Source organism: Paroedura picta, chromosome 18, assembly GCF_049243985.1.
Source record: "Paroedura picta isolate Pp20150507F chromosome 18, Ppicta_v3.0, whole genome shotgun sequence".
In the NCBI taxonomy this organism is placed as follows: Eukaryota; Metazoa; Chordata; class Lepidosauria; order Squamata; family Gekkonidae; genus Paroedura; species Paroedura picta.
In genome coordinates, this window is record NC_135386.1 from 6,124,155 (window position 1) to 6,144,806 (window position 20,652).

Consider the following 20,652-nt stretch of genomic DNA (forward strand, 5'->3'; position numbering starts at 1 on the left):
CTGGGCCATATATCATAAAAACTGACATTATGAGCTATTTTACTAAGATTAAAACTTATAGGATCTTTCATTTTACTGAAAGAGCAAAACACCTTTAAAGGTCCAGCTATCAGCATCAGGTATTTTCTGTGCCAGCTTAGATGAGGAGGTACTGAACTCTCTGCAAGGCCATATATCCTGGAAGTTTGGATTGCACTTGCAGAAGAGCTGTCTATGGACCTCAACCAAGATACCAGTCAAGTATCCTATAACTAGGACATGGCACACATGCCAGAAGAACTTTAGTCTCTAAGGAATTACCATAGTCTTCACCAAGAACCTCTTTGAGGAAACAACAGAGAGGCAAGCAATGGCAAACCAACTCTGAATGCCTTGAAAACCCTATAGAGTGGCCATATATTGGCTGTGACTTGACAGCAAAAAGAACAATAATAAAGTAAAATGGAACTTATATTTCATTTGAAAAACAATTTTCTCCTAGTTACAGTTGTTGCTTGCCCGGAAAAAACACATTTATTCGTTTTTAAGATGTTCTGCGACTCAGTTGTTTTCACACATAGCCACAGTATTTGATTACTTATAGCAGGCTGTTTTGAACTGAATCCCTGGAGCTTCCTGTCACATGTTTTGCTTGTCACCTCCAGGAAGCGCGGAAGAATTTCATTACACTAATATGGGTGGAAATGCCGTGATTGAAGGCGTGAATGACGGAGACTACATGATAGAGACTCAGAGAACGTTCACCCTGCTAGGTAGTTATTGGTCCTTTAATACCTTTTGTTTGTGTATTATGGGTAGAAATTACAAGGGTTGCACAAAAAGCCACTAACTGGATGTTATAAGCTATTTGCTTACGGTGACCAGATTTTAACATTGGTAAAACGGGACACTATAGACCGGGGGGGTTCTTGATTAAAAATTTGGTCTATATGGAGCAACAAAATTTTTCACAGAACACATCGAATGCAAAAATAGTATTGTAATATATATATTTATTTGCAACATAAGTACAATTTGCCAGGTGCCCCCAGATGTCCCTGCAAAAGTGGGACAATCTGGTCACCTTATATTTGCTGCGCGGCCTTCCATGATATTGGCTTCGGCGGAATTTGGCAACTTCAGCTGGCATTGGGCATTTGATTTAGTTTTCCAGCCTCCCAGGGACAGAGAGTGGCAACTGCAAGGAAGTGCAGCAGGAATGTAACCTTCCCTGAGTGTGCCAAATCTTTCCTGCAAATCCCCTCTGGCAGTTTTTTACACTCCAGTTGAGCAAGCGGGCGCTACCTGTCCATTCAGGCGTGAAAACACCGTCCCTCCCATCTCTGGATTTGCACTGAGAAACTCTGTTCTATGCAAATTGAAAGTATTAATACAACTTTCTCGGGGTCAAGCTCACGTTTAGTGGGAAAGAGGAAAATAAGAGAGGTCGGCAAAGGTTGTAAACAAAATGGTTAAGCCCTACTCCGTGGACAAGGTTTGAGTCCAGTGGCACTTTGGTCCAGAGCCAGTTTGGTGTCGTGGTTAGGAGTGCGGACTTCTAATCTGGCATGCCGGGTTCGATTCTGCACTCCTCCACATGCAACCAGCTGGGTGACCTTGGGCTCACCACGGCACTGATAAAACTGCTCTGACCGAGCAGTGATATCAGGGCTCTCTCAGCCTCACCCACCTCACAGGGTGTCTGTTGTGAGGAGAGGAATGGGAAGGTGACTGTAAGCTGCTTTGAGCCTCCTTCGGGTAGGGAAAAGCGGCATATAAGAACCAACTCTTCTTCTTCTTCTTCTTCTTCTTCTTCTTCTTCTTCTTCTTCTTCTTCTTCTTCTTCTTCTTCTTCTTCTTCTTCTTCTTCTTCTTCTTCTTCTTCTTCTTCAAGACCAATGGTTTCATTCCAAGTATCGAAAGCTTCTACCTTGAGTAAAACCTTGTTGGTCTTAAAGGTGCTGCTGGACCCAAACTTTGTTCTGTTGCTTCAGGCCCACACAGCTGAACACCTAAATCTATCTACATGGAGTTTGGACTTACTCGTTTTCATGTTGGCCATCGAATTCTTCTAGAATTACTTACGCAGTTAAGAGATCTCCATTTTTACTCCCCTCACGTCTGACTAAGGGAGCTTTGACTCTCGAAAGCTGCTCCCTTGAAACTCTCTAGTAATCTCTAAGGCAGGGGTAGTCAAAAAACTGTGGCCCTCCAGATATCCATGGACTACAATTCCCAGGAGCCCCCTGCCAGGAACTCATGGGAATTGTAGTCCATGGACATCTGGAGGGCCGCAGTTTGACTACCCCTGCTCTAAGGTGCTACTTTCCTAGTCATGTAAGACCTAACACCTGTTTGTCTTCCCATTCTTGAGTACTTTAGTCGACAGGGAGATTTGTTTGTTTGTTTTCCTCTTAGGTCTAAAGGAAGACTTCCAGATGGATGTGTTTAGAATACTGGCGGCCATCCTGCATTTAGGCAACGTGAAAATAGCAGCTGTCAGCGATGAAAGATCATCAGTTAGCGTAAGGAATGCCAGCAAAATGTTTTATGGCTCGGTGAACATCAGCAAGGCCAGTCTTGTTTTTCCCCTCCGTTTCGGTTAAAGGCCTGCTTTTATTTGGACAGCTCTTGATTTATATGGCCTTCTGGCCTCGGCTAACGTGGTTATTGATGTTTGTTCAGCTACCTTTCCCTCAGGTGTCCAGAGGATCACCTTAGCCTTGCGGCAAACCTGTGAGATTGGTTAGTGTTGAAAACAAGCAGGGTCTTGGAACTTGGGCATCTGCGTATTTTGAAATGTTTCCTTACCACCATTTTTATGCAAAATATGTACAAGTCAGCTTGATCTTTGGCTTAAATGATTTTTGAAATGCAGAAGAGCATCAGCAGGTAAAAACATAAGAATTGGGATTTATTGTCTCTCAATCAGTCTCATTCTTTTAAGCAGCCTGGTGCTCCTTCAACTCGGCCAACAAGGGACCCTGTAGTTTTTTTTTGGCATTTTGCACGCTGGGGAGATGAGCTCTAACATGGAAACATTTCTGAAATTGAACGGACAGATTCCAGATTTCCACCATAGCCCGTCCTAGAACATCTGTCCTCTTAATTCTCCACTTGCTTCCAGTGGACGGAAGTTGCCACTGTTCCTGAAGGCAGCTCCGAATTTTAGCAAAGGGTTTTTTGAAATGAAAGTGATTTCCATCTTCTTCAAAAGACATACTGTACTGAAACAGCAGTGTTTCAAAGGTGATTTTGCTAAATGTGCATCCGACTGTTACAGTTCTTCACAAAATTCAATTAGCTCTTTGCCATTAAACACGCCGACTTGCTATTCATTATGAGTTTATATATTTCCATATAACGGGGAAGTTAATTAGCCATTCCATATGCTTGCCCCCCCCCTTCGTTATCTTGGTTATTGTTACATTTATGGTTATTGCACAGGACACAGCATAAAACTTAGCTGGTTGTCGCCACTGGACTCAAATCTTGTCCCGGTTTCTTTCTTGCTCTTCACAGCTGGACGATAAACATCTTAATATATTTTGTGAACTTCTGAATCTAGAGAGCGACAAAATCGCACAGTGGCTGTGCCACAGGAAAATAGTCACTACCTCTGAGACAGTGATCAAACCAATGACGAAACTTCAAGCTCTGAATGCGCGCGATGCTTTGGCCAAAAAGATCTACTCTCATCTCTTTGATTTCATTGTGGAGCGAATCAATAAGGCGCTCGAGTTTTCTGGCAAGCAGCACACCTTTATTGGCGTTTTGGACATCTATGGGTAGGTTCGTTATTTTATCAAGCAAACGAGCTTTTCGTTTAGGCTCCGTGAAATGATTAAAATGCACCTTTCTGTTGCCGATGCACTAGAAAAATTGATTACAGGGACTCATTAGATAGTGAAGGATATTGTATAGAGCAGGGGTAGTCAACCTGTGGTCCTCCAGATGTTCATGGACTACAATTCCCATGAGCCCTTGCCAGCAAATGCTGGCAAGGGCTCATGGGAATTGTAGTCCATGAACATCTAGAGCAGGGGTAGTCAACCTGTGGTCCTCCAGATGTTCATGGACTACAATTCCCATGAGTCCCTGCCAGCAAACCACCGGTGCGCATCCTCTCTTAATATTGTGCTTCTGTCCAACGGAACTTATGTTCACCCTGCAGGTTGTGCCTCTTGATACCGTATTCAGTGATCTTGCGACTGCGAAGTGAAGGTTGTGGTCATGGGAGTGCTATGTATGTTGTTCATCATGTCTTCAGTGACCCATGACCTTATGTAATTGACACGTGTTCCTGTTGAAATCCCTGGAGGCTGAGTGCTTCCTTTTGCTTATGCTAGCCTACACATCTAGCCACATATTATATATAGTTAAAAGGTAAAGGTAAAGGTATCCCCCTGTGCAAGCACCGAGTCATGTCTGACCCTTGGGGTGACGCCCTCTAGCGTTTTCTTGGCAGGCTCAATACGGGGTGGTTTGCCAGTGCCTTCCCCAGTCATTACCGTTTACCCCCCAGCAGCAAGCTGGGTCCTCATTTTACCGACCTCGGAAGGATGGAAGGCTGAGTCGACCTTGAGCCGGCTGCTGGGATCGAACTCCCAGCCTCATGGGCAAAGCTTTCAGACGGCTGCCTTACCACTCTGCACCACAAGAGGCTCTTATATATAGTTAAAGAGAAAAAAACAATGCAACCCATCCTCCTTTCACTTGGATGTAGCTAAGGTTACCGACCTTATCTACAGGTACAAGGAACCCCCCCCCCAACTTCTCATTTCCTGTCATCCTTCTGGGTAGTGGCAGGAGAATATATATTGGGTGGGGAGTTTTAATTCTGTTTTGAATTCTGACTATGAACGTTTTATGTCATGAACCACCCAAGCCTCCTTGGGAAGAGGGGCGGTCTGTAAATATAATAATAATAACCTAATCATCACATTTCCAATCATTTATTTCAGTTTTGAAACGTTTGATGTGAATAGCTTTGAACAATTTTGCATCAATTACGCCAATGAAAAATTGCAGCAGCAGTTTAACCTGGTACGACATTTTTTAATGATGTTATTCATTTTGACTAGTATTCGCAGCGCCTGTCTTGGGAAATTAATGTTCAGGTTTGTAAAGCTTTGTTTCTGTGTAAATTTTCTATACTGCAGGACTGGGGGGAAAATTCTCAGGTGCCTGATTGCCCAGGAACCAATGAGTAGAATCCTTAGACTTTACCAAAGTGACCCATTGACATGACTAACTGATTCATGATTCACTGACAAGCCTCAAATGTTAATACCCACCTTGAAACTCAAAACATTCAGCCATGCTGTTTGTTTATTAGTTGCAGAGCCAGCATGCTGGAGTGCAGGGGTAGTCAAACTGCCGCAGTTTGACTACCCCTGCTGTAGTGGCTAAGAGCAGTGGCCTCTAACTTGGAGAACCAAGCTTGATTCTCCACTCCTCTTCCACCTGCAGCCAGCTGGTGACCTTGGGCCAGTTACAGTTCTCCCAGAGCTCTCTCACTCCCACCTGCTTCATAGGGTGTCTGTAGTAGGGAGAGGACGGGAAGGCGCTATGAGACTCCTGGCTGTAAAAAGCAGGGTATAAAAAAAACCCAGTTCTGCTCCTTCTTCTAAATGGATAATTCCACCTTTTGACCCAGACCCAACAAGGGTTCTCAGTACTTGTTAGACAGCCATACATTTAAGTTAGACCATAATTAAGACCTTAATTAACTAAACGGTCTGGTTGCGATAAGTGTTTGACAATCTCATTATCAGCATGTCTTTAAACTGGAACAAGAAGAATACATGAAGGAAAATATCCCGTGGACACTCATTGATTTCTATGACAACCAACCAGTCATTGACCTCATTGAAGCTAAAATGGGCATTCTGGACCTGCTGGATGAAGAATGCATGGTGAGTTCCCAATTTTGGCTTGTTTTTGTTTTGCTGTGATGAATCAGTTGTTCTGGGATGCAGCTTTGCCTCTCCTTAATACTGTTTTCTACTCCATGCTTACCACTCGTGTTATTTCTGCAACCACATCGTCAGGACGTCCCTTGAACGTAAGAGCAATTCCATAGATTTCTCTATTTCTTCTTCTGTAAGGAATGCTTCAGTTGTGTTCATTCGTGGAAACAGATCCCACAAGCCCCTTCCTGCATGTGTCCTGGCATCACATGAGCATCAGCCTCTCAGATAACAGTAAAAGGCTTGTGTCCAATGGCCCTTTGAAGACCAATGAGCTTTTATCCAAGGTAAAAGCTTTTGGGTGCATGCACACTTCTTCAGATAAATAGAGATGGAAGTTACCCGTCCATACATATGGGTAGAGGGTGAGCAGCAAATGAGAGAGCAGCATAAGAAAGGTGTTTAACAGATGCAAGGACCAAACTGGAATAACAAGCTTAGTTTATATGGTCAAACATAGGAGAAAACATAGGGGAAAAATATCTCAAAACCAGAGATTGATAGGCAGATGTATCCTTATTAACTGTGGAATGCTGAGAGCAATTAACTGAGACCCTGCTATATTCCATCCGTCTCCTCCATGCTGGCCATAAATCACCAATGTTTATATATTAATTTCCTCTACTATGTTTGCCCTTAGAATTAAATCCAAACCAATGACAACCATATAAACTAAGGTTGTTATAGTTTAGTCTATTAAACACATTTATTATGCTGTATGCTAATTTACTGCTCACCCTCTATATATGGACTGGTAACTTCTATTTCAAAGTAGCCGAAGAAATGTGCATGCACAAAAAAGCTTACAACCAAAATGCCTACAATAAATGCACACTTGAGCACCTTGCTGCCTCATTTCTTTGCAGCTCCCCCAAGGAACTGATGAAAACTGGCTTCAGAAGTTGTACAATCATTTTCTCAATAAAAACCCACTCTTTGAAAAGCCAAGAATGTCAAACACGTCTTTCATCATCCAGCACTTTGCTGATAAGGTAGGGAGCTCCTTGCGTTGTTCCTTTTACAAATCTAGACATTATAAAATTTTTTACTATGTATGAGAATTATGGGAGAAACAGCCAGTAATAAGGGTTGTATTACCAACCAGAAGTCTAAAAGCAGAACTGAAACTCAGAGCGGGGACGGGAGTCAAGTGCAGCAGAAGCCTCTTTCTTTTCTTGAACAAGGGGAGGGAGGGGGGAGAGGACTGGAGACAGCTGAGGAGGGGGAATAAATCCAAGAGGCAAATCTCTGCTGAGAGAAATTAGGGCTTCTGAAGCACAGTCACTTTAAGACAAGCCTTGCAACCGGGATCCAGGAAGTCTTTGAACTGATGCCCTGGCCAATCAGGGAAGACTGCTTAATTCACAAAAAGCAGAAATCTGCACACTTACTTATGGCAATTTTTAAAATATCAAGGCTTATAACCACTTCTGAATATCACGGGGGAAAGGTAGGGTCACTCCGGATCAATAATGCATGTTGCAGAGGGAAAATTTAAAGTGCCCAAAATCAAAGTGGAAATTGAATTCAGTGTAGACGGCAGGGATTTATTCGAGCTGGCGGTCAAAAGCCCCTAGTCTCACCACTCTGTTCATTAGTATAGTATAGTAGTATAGACCACAATCCCTGATAAGTTTGTCAATTGTGAGTCAATTAGTTTTAGTTTAGTGCAATTATGTTGCCTGCATAGAAAAGCTCTCTTGAATAACTCAGTTTTGCTGCGTTGCCATTGCTGATGTCACCTTTCTCACACAGGTGGAGTATAAAAGTGAAGGATTTCTGGAAAAAAATAGAGATACAGTATACGAAGTATTGATCGAAATCTTGAAAAACAGCAAGGTTTGTAAACATGGCACAAGCCTGGCTCTGCCATGACAAAAGGCATTATATTTGCTGTAATGTATTTATGGAAACCAAAAAAATCTGTTTTCTTTTACTACGTTCATAATACTTAAAGGAGGTGGAGATTGTAGCCTAGCAGTGGTGATAGTCTTTGCCAGTAAGGTCTGCTTTCCGATATATTTCCAGGCCATCCATCGTTATCAGGAAATATCCTTAGCCTTTTTGTAAAACACGCCAACGGTTATCTCTTTTCAGTTTCAGCTCTGTGCAAACTTTTTTCAAGACAATCCAGTGCTACTTTCCCCGTTCAGCTCATCTATCAAAGTTAAGCCCGCAAAAACGGTGATCAAGCCGCCTAATAAACAGTTCCGGACAACAGTGGGCAACAAGGTACCTTAAAATTTTTCTTGGAGACAAAGACCCTGAGTAGCAACATTATGAACCTTTTACTAGGCGGGGCTTTAATTTTGCATTGTGGTGATTTAAAACCTCCTTGGCATGGCCACTGTGCACAGAAAATAAGCACCCAAAACAGGCCGATTTCGAATATGCATAGCTTTTGTGTCTTCTTTGGTCATCGTGCTTATGTATAGTGGGACCATAAATGTATAGTGACCATAAATACAAAGGTCTGTTCCCCATTCCCACCATACTGGAACATGGAGGACTAAGATAATCTAACATCTAGAGCGTTGCAGTGTTGCCGTATTTGGTCTGGAGATTTTGGGCGTGGAGCCTGGAGAAGGCAGGGTTTGAGGAGGAGGGGGAGTTTAGCAGGGTGCATTTCCAAAGTGTCCATTTTCTCCAGGGGAATTGATCTTGGGTCACCTGGCAATCGATAGTAATAGCAGGAGCTCTCCAGGTGTCACCGTAGCAACCCTGTCTCTGGTCTCCCTTCCCAACACCGACCCAATCCAGCCACGAAGAGGATCACACGATTTGCCCATTTCTCTGGGTTCCCAGGATGACCAGGGCTGTAGAATTTTGCCCTCTTTCTCTAAACCAGGGGTAGTCAACCTGTGGTCCTCCAGATGTTCATGGACTACATTTCCCATGACCCCCTGCCAGCAAACACTGGCAGGGGCTCATGGGAATTGTAGTCCACGGACATCAGGAGGACCACAGGTTGACTACCCCTGCTCTAAACTGTCTGGAGGAAAAACAAACCCCTCTCCTGCCCATCCTCTTTGACAACCCCTGTCCTCATTTGGAGATCATCTGTGTTTTCTGTGACAAGCTGTTGCCAGCTAAGGATTTTGCCATGAAGGACTTCCTATTTTCTTCTAGTTCTGCAGCTCTTTGTATTTATTAATGGAGACACTGAACGCGACCACGCCTCATTACGTCCGATGCATAAAGCCCAACGACCAGAAGCTGCCCTTTGAGTGAGTAAATTTGTTCAACTGCAATGTGACATTATCATGAATAGGAAAAAGTGTTATGAGGTGGAAATGGCTGCATGACAGTTGCGCATTAGAAGCATTTTCCTCTAGCATGACTTAAATCTGCTTCCCATAGAATTTCAGATAAGCATGGAATAAATTATTCCAACAGAAAGGTAACCTGTCATGTACAACTGTGTTTTGCTTCGATTACAGTTGTCCATCGATAACAGGGGTAGTCAAACTGCGGCCCTCCAGATGTCCGTGGACTACAGTTCCCAGGAGCCCCTGCCAGCGAATGCTGGCAGGGGCTCCTGGGAATTGTAGTCCACGAACATCTGGAGGGCCGCAGTTTGACTACCCCTGATCTATAATATCATGGGACATAATGGGTTAGATCATTATAGGGCAAAAGCCTTAGGAAATCCGTCATGAATGACTATTTTATTGTTTGCCCTTAGGTTTGATTCAAAAAGAGTAGTTCAGCAATTACGAGCCTGTGGCGTTTTAGAAACCATTCGGATTAGCTCTCAAAGTTACCCATCCAGGTAAGCCGTGGTCCCCTTTTGGTGTCAGTTATTTCACTACAGACTGACCGACGTAAATAAAATGTATTCGTTTTTAACAGATACCGATCATCATGTCACTCATAAAGTATCCCTTTTTGCAGTGGCTACAAAGAAAATTACGGCAAAATCGGTGGCAAATTATTTTATAGATAATGTGAATGTTAAAGTCTTATGCACATGCTGGAATTTCTGTATATATTCTGTTTTGCAATGTCTTACAAGGGCCTAAGCGATAAGCAGTAAAATTCATAACTGACTGACAATGACTTCTCTTCTGCCAATTAAATCAGTTGACTCTAACACTCATTTTATTTTACAGGTGGACTTACATTGAGTTCTACAGCCGTTACAGCATCCTTATGTCTCAGCAGGAGCTCTCTTTAAATGACAAAAAACAGATTTGCAAGATTGTTTTGCAGCGGCTAATCCAGGTCAGAGTTCTTGGTACTGTTCTGTTTTTAGTATGAAACTCCCAGTCTTCATTTGCCACATGTAAATGAAAGGGCATGAGCCTCTTGTGGCGCAGAGTGGTAAGGCAGCAGATATGCAGCCTGAAAGCTCTGCCCATGAGGCTGGGAGTTCGATCCCAGCAGCCGGCTCAAGGTCGACTCAGCCTTCCATCCTTCCGAGGTCGGTAAAATGAGTACCCAGCTTGCTGGGGGGTAAATGGTAATGACTGGGGAAGGCACTGGCAAACCACCCCATATTGAGTCTGCCATGAATACGCTAGAGGGTGTCACCCCAATGGTCAGACATGACCTGGTGCTTGCACAGGGGATACCTTACCTTACCTTACCTTAAATGAAAGGGCATTATTGCCCCAAATATGTTACTGCTGTTTTAAGAAGGCTGGCATTAGAATTTGTCTCTTATAGGATCATAGATTTGGAAGGGACCTCCAAGGTCATCCAGTCCAACCCCCTGCACAATGCAGGAACTCACAACGATTATCATTTATATATAGTATATAATTTTTTAACAGTATTATAGATGTTCCAGAAAGTTTTAGAACAGGAATTTCACTGACATTTTAAATACTCATCCCAATGTTTTTGAAATTCTTCTGTTGGCCTATGATGAACCAAGCTAGTTAGCTTGGCCGTCACTGCTAGTTCTCTGAGTTTTTCACACCCTGCCTCCACGTGCAGCTCCCGTTGTTGCTTCCATGAATTTGTATCTTCTTGCAACAGATTTTAAGCACATCTCACTTTTCCCACCCCAGGATCCCAGCCAGTATCAGTTTGGCAGAACAAAAATCTTCTTCAGAGCAGGACAAGTTGCTTATCTGGAAAAGCTACGTTCCGATAAGCTGCGGCAAGCATGCGTCGTGATCCAGAAGAATATCCGAGGATGGCTTGAAAGGAAAAAATTCCTTCATATAAGACAGGCAGCGATCACGATACAACAGTATTACCGAGGACAGCGTGCTGTACGGTAACTGAGCCCCAAAGCCCTGTTACTTATTGACGAACATGTGACTTGATGGGAGGACAGAGGTCATGCCTAGAATTACATCTGGCAGTTGCTACGCTGGAACAGATGTTTGTTCCTGGTTTCTGTGTTCTTGGGGCCCGACTGTTTGTTGTTAGTCTAGGAGATCCCTATTCCCTTTCCTTCTCTCAGTCCCTCCCTCCTTGGGATCTTGGGTAGTAGCAATCAATCCCAACTAGGAATAACAGGAAGAATTTCAAGCTGGAATGGGCAGCCTATACCATGCTAGAGATGTTTTGTCACAAACCTCTTGAACTCTCATGTCCTGGACCAAAATTTAGAGTATGGGTTGGCCTAGAATCCACTGGCAATTTAGTAACTGAAATATGCAGGGGAAGCTCATTTTGCTGTCCTTGTTCTGGCTGATCAGATTCCATTCTATCAACAGTTACAGGGCTTATTTACTGAGGGAGGGATACGGTATTACATGCAACATCCACAAGAGAAGTTTTGCACTCCCTGAAATCATTTTTTTTTAAAAAATTGCATGTGATTAAAACTGTCGGCGATCCTTTTACTTAACTAAAATTCTGGTAAAAGAGGATAAAATTGCTCCAGGAATTGCTAACTGGCTGTCTCTTCCCAGGATAGATAAATTGGAGCAGTAGAAAAGACAGGTTCCCAGAAGCCAAGATCTGAGGGAGCCATTTGTGCCTGAGTGGAAGGGATTTGGGGCCATTGGGCCTTGCTCAGACTTGTCTCTGGCTTGCAGCTCGGACAAGAAGCAGGTGGAGGTGCTGTGGCACCAACCTGTGATCCGACAGGGGTGTGGCTTCCTCCCAGCACTGTGTAATCCTCCCCACACCCCCCAATCCGGTCCCTGATTCAGGCACAATAATGTAAGCTGCTTTGGGTTCCCAGCAGGGAGAAAAGCAGGGTATGAATGAAGCCCATAAATCCATAAATAAGTAGATAGGTAGCTTGTTGCCCCTCATAGCTAAACACTTCTTTGATTCTGCTGTTACTGGTGCCTCCCAGTGACTTCCCGACCTAAATATTTGCAACAAATTAAACGTGGGTGTTGGGTTCGCACGGGATGCTCATTGCGTTACCTCAGTCGGAGTGAATTGTGCACCAGCTGTTTCTGAGAAGGCATTGGCCAAGGATCATTTATCTTCTCTGCAGACAAACGGTAACCGCAAGGGCCCTAAAAGAAGCATGGGCGGCTATTGTTCTCCAGAAGCACTGCCGGGGGTACCTGGTGCGCAGACTTTGCCAGCTCATCCGTGTGGCCGCTTTGACGATCCAAGCTTTCACCCGGGGCTTTCTGGCAAGGAAGAAATACAGGAAGGTAAAATAGCAATCAAGTGTTTATTTAATTTATTTTCTCGATTTTTGTCCCGCCCCTCCTGGCAGGGCTGGCCCACGGTGACTTGCAGCAATTTAAAATTACAACATTAAGTACCACATTAAAACCTTGAAACCCATAACCCACACTATAAAATACACCCCAACAGCATCCAAAACAGCATTAAGGTAACAATTCGGTCTGCGAATGGTGCTATGATCTCTCTAGCAATGGAGGGGCATTTTGGTTGGTTGGTTGGTTGGTGTGTTTGTTTATTTATTTATTATATTTATTTGCTGCTGTTCACCGCTCTGTTGGCTCACGGTGGTGTACAACAATTAAAAAACAATACAAAACATTACAAAACCTCTCCTATCCCCCCAGTAAACCCTTCCCCTTGGCTCTAAACCCAGTCCCCCCACCCCACCCCTACCGTCCAGGAGGGGCCCAAGATGAAGCCAAGTCCCTGGGAATGGAGCATGCAATACAAGAAATAAAATAAATCATTATGCAAGTGCCTGTTGGTGTCAATATTACGTGTAAAAACATCATTCCATAACAACCTGTTGTGAGGAGAGGAAGGGAAGGTGATTGTCAACCGCTTTGAGACTCCTTTGGGTAAAGCGGGGTATAAAACGCAGTTCTTCTTCTGATCCAGATGCTTGAAGAGCACAAAGCTGTCATTCTCCAGAAACACGCCCGAGCTTGGCTCGCCAGACGCAGGTTCCAGAATGTTCGCCGTTTTGTGTTGAACATCCAGCTCTCCTACAGGGTACAGCGGCTGCAGAAAAAACTGGAAGACCAGGTAGATAAAAAGTATCAGTTCATACTTGACATTAGTATTCTGTCATTTAAATTATAATGGGCATTTATATTTTATAGACTAACTAGAGGCAAAGCCATGAATACAGTGGGCGCTAGTACATACATCTGTGCTGTGACCTTCCTGGGTTGTGGTCCTCTTTATGCCCCCATGCTCCCTGCTCGATCTTGAGATCCAGTGCGGGGAAGTGGTTAAAAAGTAGCAGACTCTAATCTCATGAGCTGAGTTTGATTCCTGACTCCTCCTCCATATGCCGCCACCGAGGTTGTCAACTTGCAGACGTCGACTTTATAACGTTGAGTGAAGTGGTAACTGCGCTTATAGCCACTTTTCTTTTAAAAAGTTAAAAGGTCTTTTAAAAAAGGAGTTTCTAGTTCATTTGAAGTAATAGAACAGTGCTAATGTCACAGTTCTCTCAGGGCTCTCTCTGTCTCACCTACCTCACAGGGCGTCTGCTGTGGTGAGAGGAAGGAAAGGTGATTGTAAAAAGCAGGGTACAAAAAAACAGCTATGTTTTTAGCATTCTTCTTTTTAAAGCCAGAAAAGATATTATTATATATAGGATGGTTTGGGCATGCTTTAGGATGTTTTAGGATGCTTTGGGCTGATCCTGCATTGAGCAGGGGGTTGGACTAGATGGCCTGTATGGCCCCTTCCAACTCTATGATTCCATGATTCTATGACTAGATGGCCTGTATGGCCCCTTCCAACTCTATGATTCTATGATTCTATGACTAGATGGCCTGTATGGCCCCTTCCAACTCTATGATTCTGTGATTCTATGACTAGATGGCCTGTATGGCCCCTTCCAACTCTATGATTCTGTGATTCTATGACTAGATGGCCTGTATGGCCCCTTCCAACTCTATGATTCTGTGATTCTACTTGGTAAATAAAATAAGCGGTAACCGAGCCTCTTGGATTCTGTGTCGAAAGGGCCATGTTAATTTTACCCGTAGCCTAAATGGACCAATAGGGAATTTCTGCTGCCTACTCTTAATTTTGTACTCATTTTAGACCAAGGAAAATCATGCCTTGCTGGAGAGATTGACCACTCTGGCCTCAAGCCACTCCAATGATGTGGAAACCATCCAAAAGCTCCACCTGGATCTTGAAAAATTAGCCACGCAAAAGAAAGCGACTGAAGAGAAAGAGAAGAGGAACAGGGATGGTTATCAACAGGTAAAAATTAGTGGCCCCTGCAATAAACTAACAGCTCGAGCACAACTGATGTGGCAGTAATTGTGCCTAGAAATTATGAGTGCTTTGAAACATGTATGCGCTAATTAAATCCGTGATTGCTCAAAAAAGGGCAGCCTGCCTTTTGACCAGTTTTGGCTATCTATACCTCTTCCTTTTCAGCGGATCTCAGAACTTGAAAATCGAAACGTAGAGCTGCAAAAACAGAAGGAGGAACTAGAACGGAAGCTTCAGGAGACAACCGAGGAAATGAAAGGTCCGTGATTCACAGATATCTGTGATACCTTTGAGATCATCGGAAGGAAGCACAGCAGGATACAGGGGCTAGGGTTTCCTGCATTTGCAAAGCAGCACAGAGGCCAGAAGGGTCTTAGCCAATGAGCAGGAGGGGCCATTGCCCCATGCCCCATATGGGAAGGGTCCCTGACCCCCCACATATTTCCCCAAGTAGAGGGGGAAAGAAAAAGAGTAGACCCCTGCCACCATTTGTGCTCACCCCCCTCTGAGTCTTGGGAATCTGGCTTCCAGTTAGGGATGCCAGTCTCCAGTTGGCGCCTGGAGATCTCCCACTATTACAATTTATGGGCTGGTGACTGAGATCCGTTCTCCTGGAGAACAGATCTGCGATTGAAGGTGGACTCTCTGGCATTGCTCCCTGCAGATTTTTTTGCTGGAACTGAAATGATACTCACGTTTGATTAATTTTTGTCTTCCATATAAAGTTTTTTTAAAATATGGAATTATCTTTCTGCAGATAAAATGGATGACCTGACAAAACAACTCTTTGCTGACGTTCAAAAGGAAGAAAGACAACGAATGTATGAAATTTAGCATGACTTTTAAATTGCAGCTTTTTTAGAAGTAGCAGTTGTTTAGATTTAATGGCAAATAATGGGTTTCCCTAAGAGCTTCTTGTGGCGCAGAGTGTTAAGGCAGCCGACATGGTGTCTGAAGCTCTGTCCATGAGGCTGGAAGTTCAATCTCAGCAGCCGGCTCAAGGTTGACTCAGCTTTCCGTCCTTCCGAGGTCGGTAAAATGAGTACCCAGCTTGCTGGGGGGTAAACGGTAATGACTGGGGAAGGCACTGGCAAACCACCCCGTATTGAGTCTGCCATGAAAACGCTGGAGGGTGTCACCCCAAGGGTCAGACATGACTCGGTGCTTGCACAGCAGGGGATACCTTAACCTTAACCTTAATGGGTTTTCCTAAATTAACAAAACAGGCTTGTGTGCTTCCCCTGCTCTCTCCTCTCGCACCTAGCCCAGCAATGCATGATTTCTGCAGTTGGAGCAAATCATAGTTTGTTGTTTATTCAAATGACAAACTATGGTTTGTGCTTTCCCCTACACACTAGGGTCACAAAAAATGTTTTGCAACCTCTGAGTGGTGGCAGGAGGTTTCCTGGGATTACAGTTGATTTACGGGCAACAGAGATCAGTTCACCTGAAGGTTATGGTTGCTTGGAAGGTGAATTCTAAGACCTTTAAGGCCATCCGCGGCTTGGGCCCTACCTTTCTGGGGGACCGCTTGTCTGTTTTTGCTCCCCACAGGGCAATGCCAAAGTCTGTGTTTCTCTACAAAAGAATGTATATTGTCTATAGTAGGAATAAAAAGCATTGTTAATGGCAGGTGTTAAGCAGGTTATCGATAACCTGGCAGTACACCTTGCTAGCACACCTTTCCGTCTTTTCCGAAATCTTCCTAGAACTCTCGAGAAAAACTTTCATAACCAGAAGCAGGACTGCGAAACGCAGATTGAGTCTCTGAAAGCAGAAATGAAAACCCTCCGAGAAGAAAACGATCAGCTCCAAAATCACCTTCAGGAGGAGCTTCAAAGCCGTGCTGGTTTAAAAATGGAAGTCGCGGCACTTACAAACCAGGCCAAGGTAGGGGTGGCAACTGAAGCTTCCCGTGAAAAATATTCAGCAAAGATTGGGTTTGTCCCACGTTTTGTTTGCTGAGTGGCACAAATAGGCACTTCCAAGCAACTAGGATGAGGACAAGCTCTAGTATGGATTGAAAATCAGTTTAATGGCAGGAAGCAAAGAGTTCACAAGCTGTTTAGGTGGGTTTGGGTGGTCAGCGGTACTAATCTCCTGGCCTATGTGGCTCCATGCTGCACTCGATTAGCGTAGCTTAACCCTCTAGGAACGTGTATCTGGAAGCATCCAAACGCGGTCTGAATATATCATCTCTTGCCCTGATTCTAGGTAATTTTAAGTAAATTAGAGTGATTACAATGTGGATTTTGATGCTAGAAAATATAGTGATGGCCACAGGCACAGAGGCGGCATTTAAAAAGATCACATGGATTCATGGAGTGACTATCAGACATGGTGACTGAAGCAAGCCTCCATATTCAGAGGCAGTCAGAGGCCACTGGGTGAGAGGGACAGGATGCTGGATTCGATGGACCACTGGTTCTTCTTCTGTTCTTCTTCTGTTCTTAAGAAGGTATCAGCCTCTCTGCCCTGTTGTTGGACCTCTGGAAGAGGATGCTGGTATGATCCAGCAGAGCTCTTCTTAGGTTCTTATAAAGGCCTCAGCCTCTCTGCCCTGTTGTTGACCCTCCAGGGGAACTGGTTGGCCACTGCGTGATACAAGATGCTAGACTAGATGGACCCCTGGTCTGATCCAGCAGGGCTCTTCTGATGTTTTTAAGTTCTGAAAAAACTTCAGAATGACATCATTTCGGGGAACCATGCTTTAAATTGTGATCTTCCCCTCCCCCCCCCCCCCCCGTATTCCCTTTATTTTATTGGACTGTGTTTCGTGTAACCCTTTTCCGATGGCTTCAGACAATACCTGAATTGCAAAAAGAAATTGAACTTATTCAGAGTCAGAAGATGGATGTAGAGAAGCAGCTGCAGTCCCAGAAGCGTGAAATGAGAGGTACATTTTGAAACCTTTTCTCCTCCGTAGTGACGAGGCGAGCTGGGTTGATACAGGCTTCCGTTTGTTCAGATTAGCATGTTCACTGGTCAGGAACGTGCGCTCTTTCAGTTCTCTTACAAGTTCAGTATTTCAGCTGCCTCTTACAAGTTCACCTTTTCCTGCATGTAATACAAAGTCTCCTTTCCTTTTCTGGGTGAAAATTTGGAAACAGCTGATGCTTCTTACCAGAACTGTGCTGAGATTAGGATGTCTTTTGTGAACCTTTAGCCTTTTTGAAGAGCCTCTTGTGGCGCAGAGTGGTAAGGCAGCCGTCTGAAAACTTTGCCTATGAGGCTGGGAGTTCACTCCCAGCAGCCGGCTCAAGGTTGACTCAGCCTTCCATCCTTCCGAGGTCGGTCAAATGAGGACCCAGCTTGCTGGGGGGTAAATGGTAATGACTGGGGAAGGCACTGGCAAACCACCCCGTATTGAGTCTGCCATGAAAACGCTAGAGGGCGTCACCCCAAGGGTCAGACATGACTCTGTGCTTGCACAGGGGATACCTTTACCTTTAGCCTTTTTGATAATTGTTTTTTATACTGTAGCAAAGAGGGGAGGTTTGGCCAGCAAGCTTGTTGGAATTTTCTGGTTCTGAGTCATGTAGAAGCAGCAAATTGCACATTATTTACAACCAAAATGAGAATTGGCAGTACAACAGAAAAATGAGATCTATTAGATTGTCCTGCCAAAGTGAAAATTTAATCCTAATCCTAGTTTTTTTTTTTTTTAATTTGCAGAAAAAATGTCAGATGTCACAAGGCAAATTCTGGACAGTTATGATTTTGCAGATGTGAGGAGCAGGTATAGGTACATTCTGGGGAAATGTTGATTTTTTTTCTTACGAATTGTACATTATTTAAGATTTGTCTTCCATAGTCTTTTCTCTTTTTGCTTTGTGTCCTAGATTGTCTACTGAAGACCTGGAGCACTTGAATGAAGATGGAGAACTTTGGTTTGCTTACGAAGGCCTTAAAAAAGCCACCAGGTTAGCTTTTACCCCTTATTTGCTAATGGCTTTTGGTTTGAAGTCCAGCTTTGGAATACTGAAACACATCCGATATCATAACAATTAATAACTAATGGAACAGGGATCAATAAATGGGGATCAAGAATCTTTCGAGAATACCACCCAAACTATATCTAGTGCAGCTTTAGAGCACTTTCAATTTCAGAAATCTACGCCGTTTGAATAAATTGTATTTGTAGCGTTATAGCTGTTCCTGGTACCGTGTTGATGAAGGGAGCATCCCTCAGTAATCTTCCCCTTTGCCAGTCTTATTAAAACAAATAAGCTTAGCTGGGAAGGTGGGGGAACCTAATGAATGGCATTTCAAGTGCTTTGGTTTTATGTCAGATCGCTCTTGGGATTCCCGTCACAAGAGCAAACGATTTTAGACTGGGTTTTTACTTCCTTGTGCGTCTCTCCTTTGAGCAGAGTGCTGGAAAACCACTTCCAGTCTCAGAAGGAGAACTACGAGAGGGAAATAGACGGCCTCAGCTCTAAAGTGGAACATCTCAGTCAAGAAATCAGCCATTTGCAGAAGCTGTTCAGAGAGGAGAACGATATCAACGACAGCATTCGACTGCAGGTTGCCAGACTGACCTCGGAAAACATGGTGAGGGCCAAATGTTATGGAACTTGGAAAGGCCTCCGAACGGTTCTGTTGAGTTCAGCACATTTTAATTCCTTAGAAGGAGTCAGTTTTAGCTCCTGTACTAAATTGGCCCAGTACTAAGTTTAACGGCAAGTTAAGACAATATAAAGCAAGAAAGAAAATGCATATTGCTTAAGGCCTTGATAGAGCTGTTCTGACCGGGCAGTGATATCAGGGCTCTCTCAGCCTCACCCACCTCACAGGGTGTCTGTTGTGGGGAGAGGAAAGGGAAGGTGATTATATGCCACTTTGAGACTCTGTCTGGTAGAGAAAGCGTCATATAAGATCCAACTCTTCTTCTATCCTGCTTTTCACTGCCTGAAGGAGTCTCAAAGCGGCTTACAATCGCCTTCCCTTCTTCTCCCCACAACAGACACCCTGTGAGGGAGGGGAGGCTGGGAGAGCTCTGACGAGACTGCTCAGTCAGAACAGCACTATCAAGGCTGTGATGAGCCCAAGGTCACCCAGCTGGATGCATGTGGAGGAGCAGGGAATCAAATTAGAAGCCGCTCCTCTTAACTACTACCCCACGCTGGCAATAGCTAAGTAACCTGTTAGTTGTTCAGGAAAACTGCCAGATGACCTGGCATGTATTTCTAGTTCTAGAACTTCTGAAGAAGACAGCAAGAGGACTTTCAGGACAGGGCATAAGGGAGTTCCTGTGAACCTGAGAATGCCAATTCCTTTTCAGCCAAATCAGTTTTGAGCGAAAGGGAAAATGTCATCACATTGATTGGTTGTAGAATCCCAGAATTGATGCACAGTACAAATAGCTTCAGAAACAATTCTGTATTGTTTTATTGCATCATGTTACCACTCTGCTTGCATGTAAATAAAATTGTTTCTTTTCCAATTATATTTTGTGTCTCTGAATAACACAATACAGTCTTGGGTCTGCGCAGTGTGTGTCAATAAAAAAAAATCAATGATCCCACCAGATTTCGTTTATTTATAGAGTAGAAATCTTTTTACCCTACTTTTCCTACAAAGGCCTGCAGCAGTTAGGATACCGTCTGTTTAAATTTCTGCCCTAAACTCCAGCATGACGTTTTATTTTGACTATTTCCGCCCTTTGTATGAAGATGATCCCAGATCTCAAGCAGCAGTTGTCTGAACTCCAGAAGCACAAGAGGGATCTCGAAAACCGTCTTCAAGAAGAAACCGCAAGGAATAAAGGTGATTTAACAATCTGGACCAGGTTCGGCCCTTGGCCTCTCATACCCAAAGCCTCATCCAGACGTTTGTCACTGGAGGTTTTTAAGCATCTGACGGATAACTGTTTGTCAGGGATATTATCGATGTATTTGCTGCATTAGCAGGGCTTGGGGCTAAATGACCCCGATGGTTACTTCCAACTCTGAGATTAAATAAATAAATAAATAAACTGGGAGGGCCTGCCTGAGACTTCGGAGAGCTGTTGCTAGTCAGAATAGTAATGACTAGGACTGTGATCGTAATAACTGTTGTGGGACTAAGCCCCATTAAATAAAATGGGGATTAATTTGGGGTAGACCTG

General features: G+C 43.9%; 1 protein-coding gene and 1 long non-coding RNA gene across 5 annotated transcripts in view; one reads left to right on the forward strand and one right to left on the reverse strand.

Annotated features, from left to right (window-relative positions):
* MYO5C (myosin VC) overlaps positions 1-20,652 on the forward strand; it is a 43,603-nt gene that overhangs the window by 11,355 nt on the left and 11,596 nt on the right. The window contains exons 8-30 of one of the 4 annotated variants that reach the window (XM_077318091.1): positions 645-752; positions 2,398-2,504; positions 3,502-3,767; positions 4,944-5,025; positions 5,757-5,897; positions 6,818-6,943; positions 7,707-7,790; positions 8,049-8,183; positions 9,081-9,178; positions 9,637-9,723; positions 10,064-10,175; positions 10,967-11,178; positions 12,361-12,526; positions 13,182-13,328; positions 14,364-14,528; positions 14,709-14,802; positions 15,301-15,364; positions 16,253-16,433; positions 17,346-17,439; positions 18,219-18,288; positions 18,386-18,466; positions 18,914-19,097; positions 20,219-20,312. In XM_077318091.1, the coding sequence (XP_077174206.1) occupies positions 645-752; positions 2,398-2,504; positions 3,502-3,767; positions 4,944-5,025; positions 5,757-5,897; positions 6,818-6,943; positions 7,707-7,790; positions 8,049-8,183; positions 9,081-9,178; positions 9,637-9,723; positions 10,064-10,175; positions 10,967-11,178; positions 12,361-12,526; positions 13,182-13,328; positions 14,364-14,528; positions 14,709-14,802; positions 15,301-15,364; positions 16,253-16,433; positions 17,346-17,439; positions 18,219-18,288; positions 18,386-18,466; positions 18,914-19,097; positions 20,219-20,312 (2,898 nt within the window). The remainder of the gene's footprint in view (positions 1-644; positions 753-2,397; positions 2,505-3,501; positions 3,768-4,943; positions 5,026-5,756; positions 5,898-6,817; positions 6,944-7,706; positions 7,791-8,048; positions 8,184-9,080; positions 9,179-9,636; positions 9,724-10,063; positions 10,176-10,966; positions 11,179-12,360; positions 12,527-13,181; positions 13,329-14,363; positions 14,529-14,708; positions 14,803-15,300; positions 15,365-16,252; positions 16,434-17,345; positions 17,440-18,218; positions 18,289-18,385; positions 18,467-18,913; positions 19,098-20,218; positions 20,313-20,652) is intronic. The other 3 variants (XM_077318092.1, XM_077318093.1, XM_077318094.1) reach the window with 3 other exon arrangements.
* Positions 10,969-13,206, reverse strand: LOC143827969 (uncharacterized). The gene is made up of 3 exons (XR_013227455.1): positions 13,087-13,206; positions 12,288-12,502; positions 10,969-11,098 (listed from the first exon to the last, which is right to left on the reverse strand). It is a non-coding gene; the product is annotated as an uncharacterized LOC143827969 (long non-coding RNA).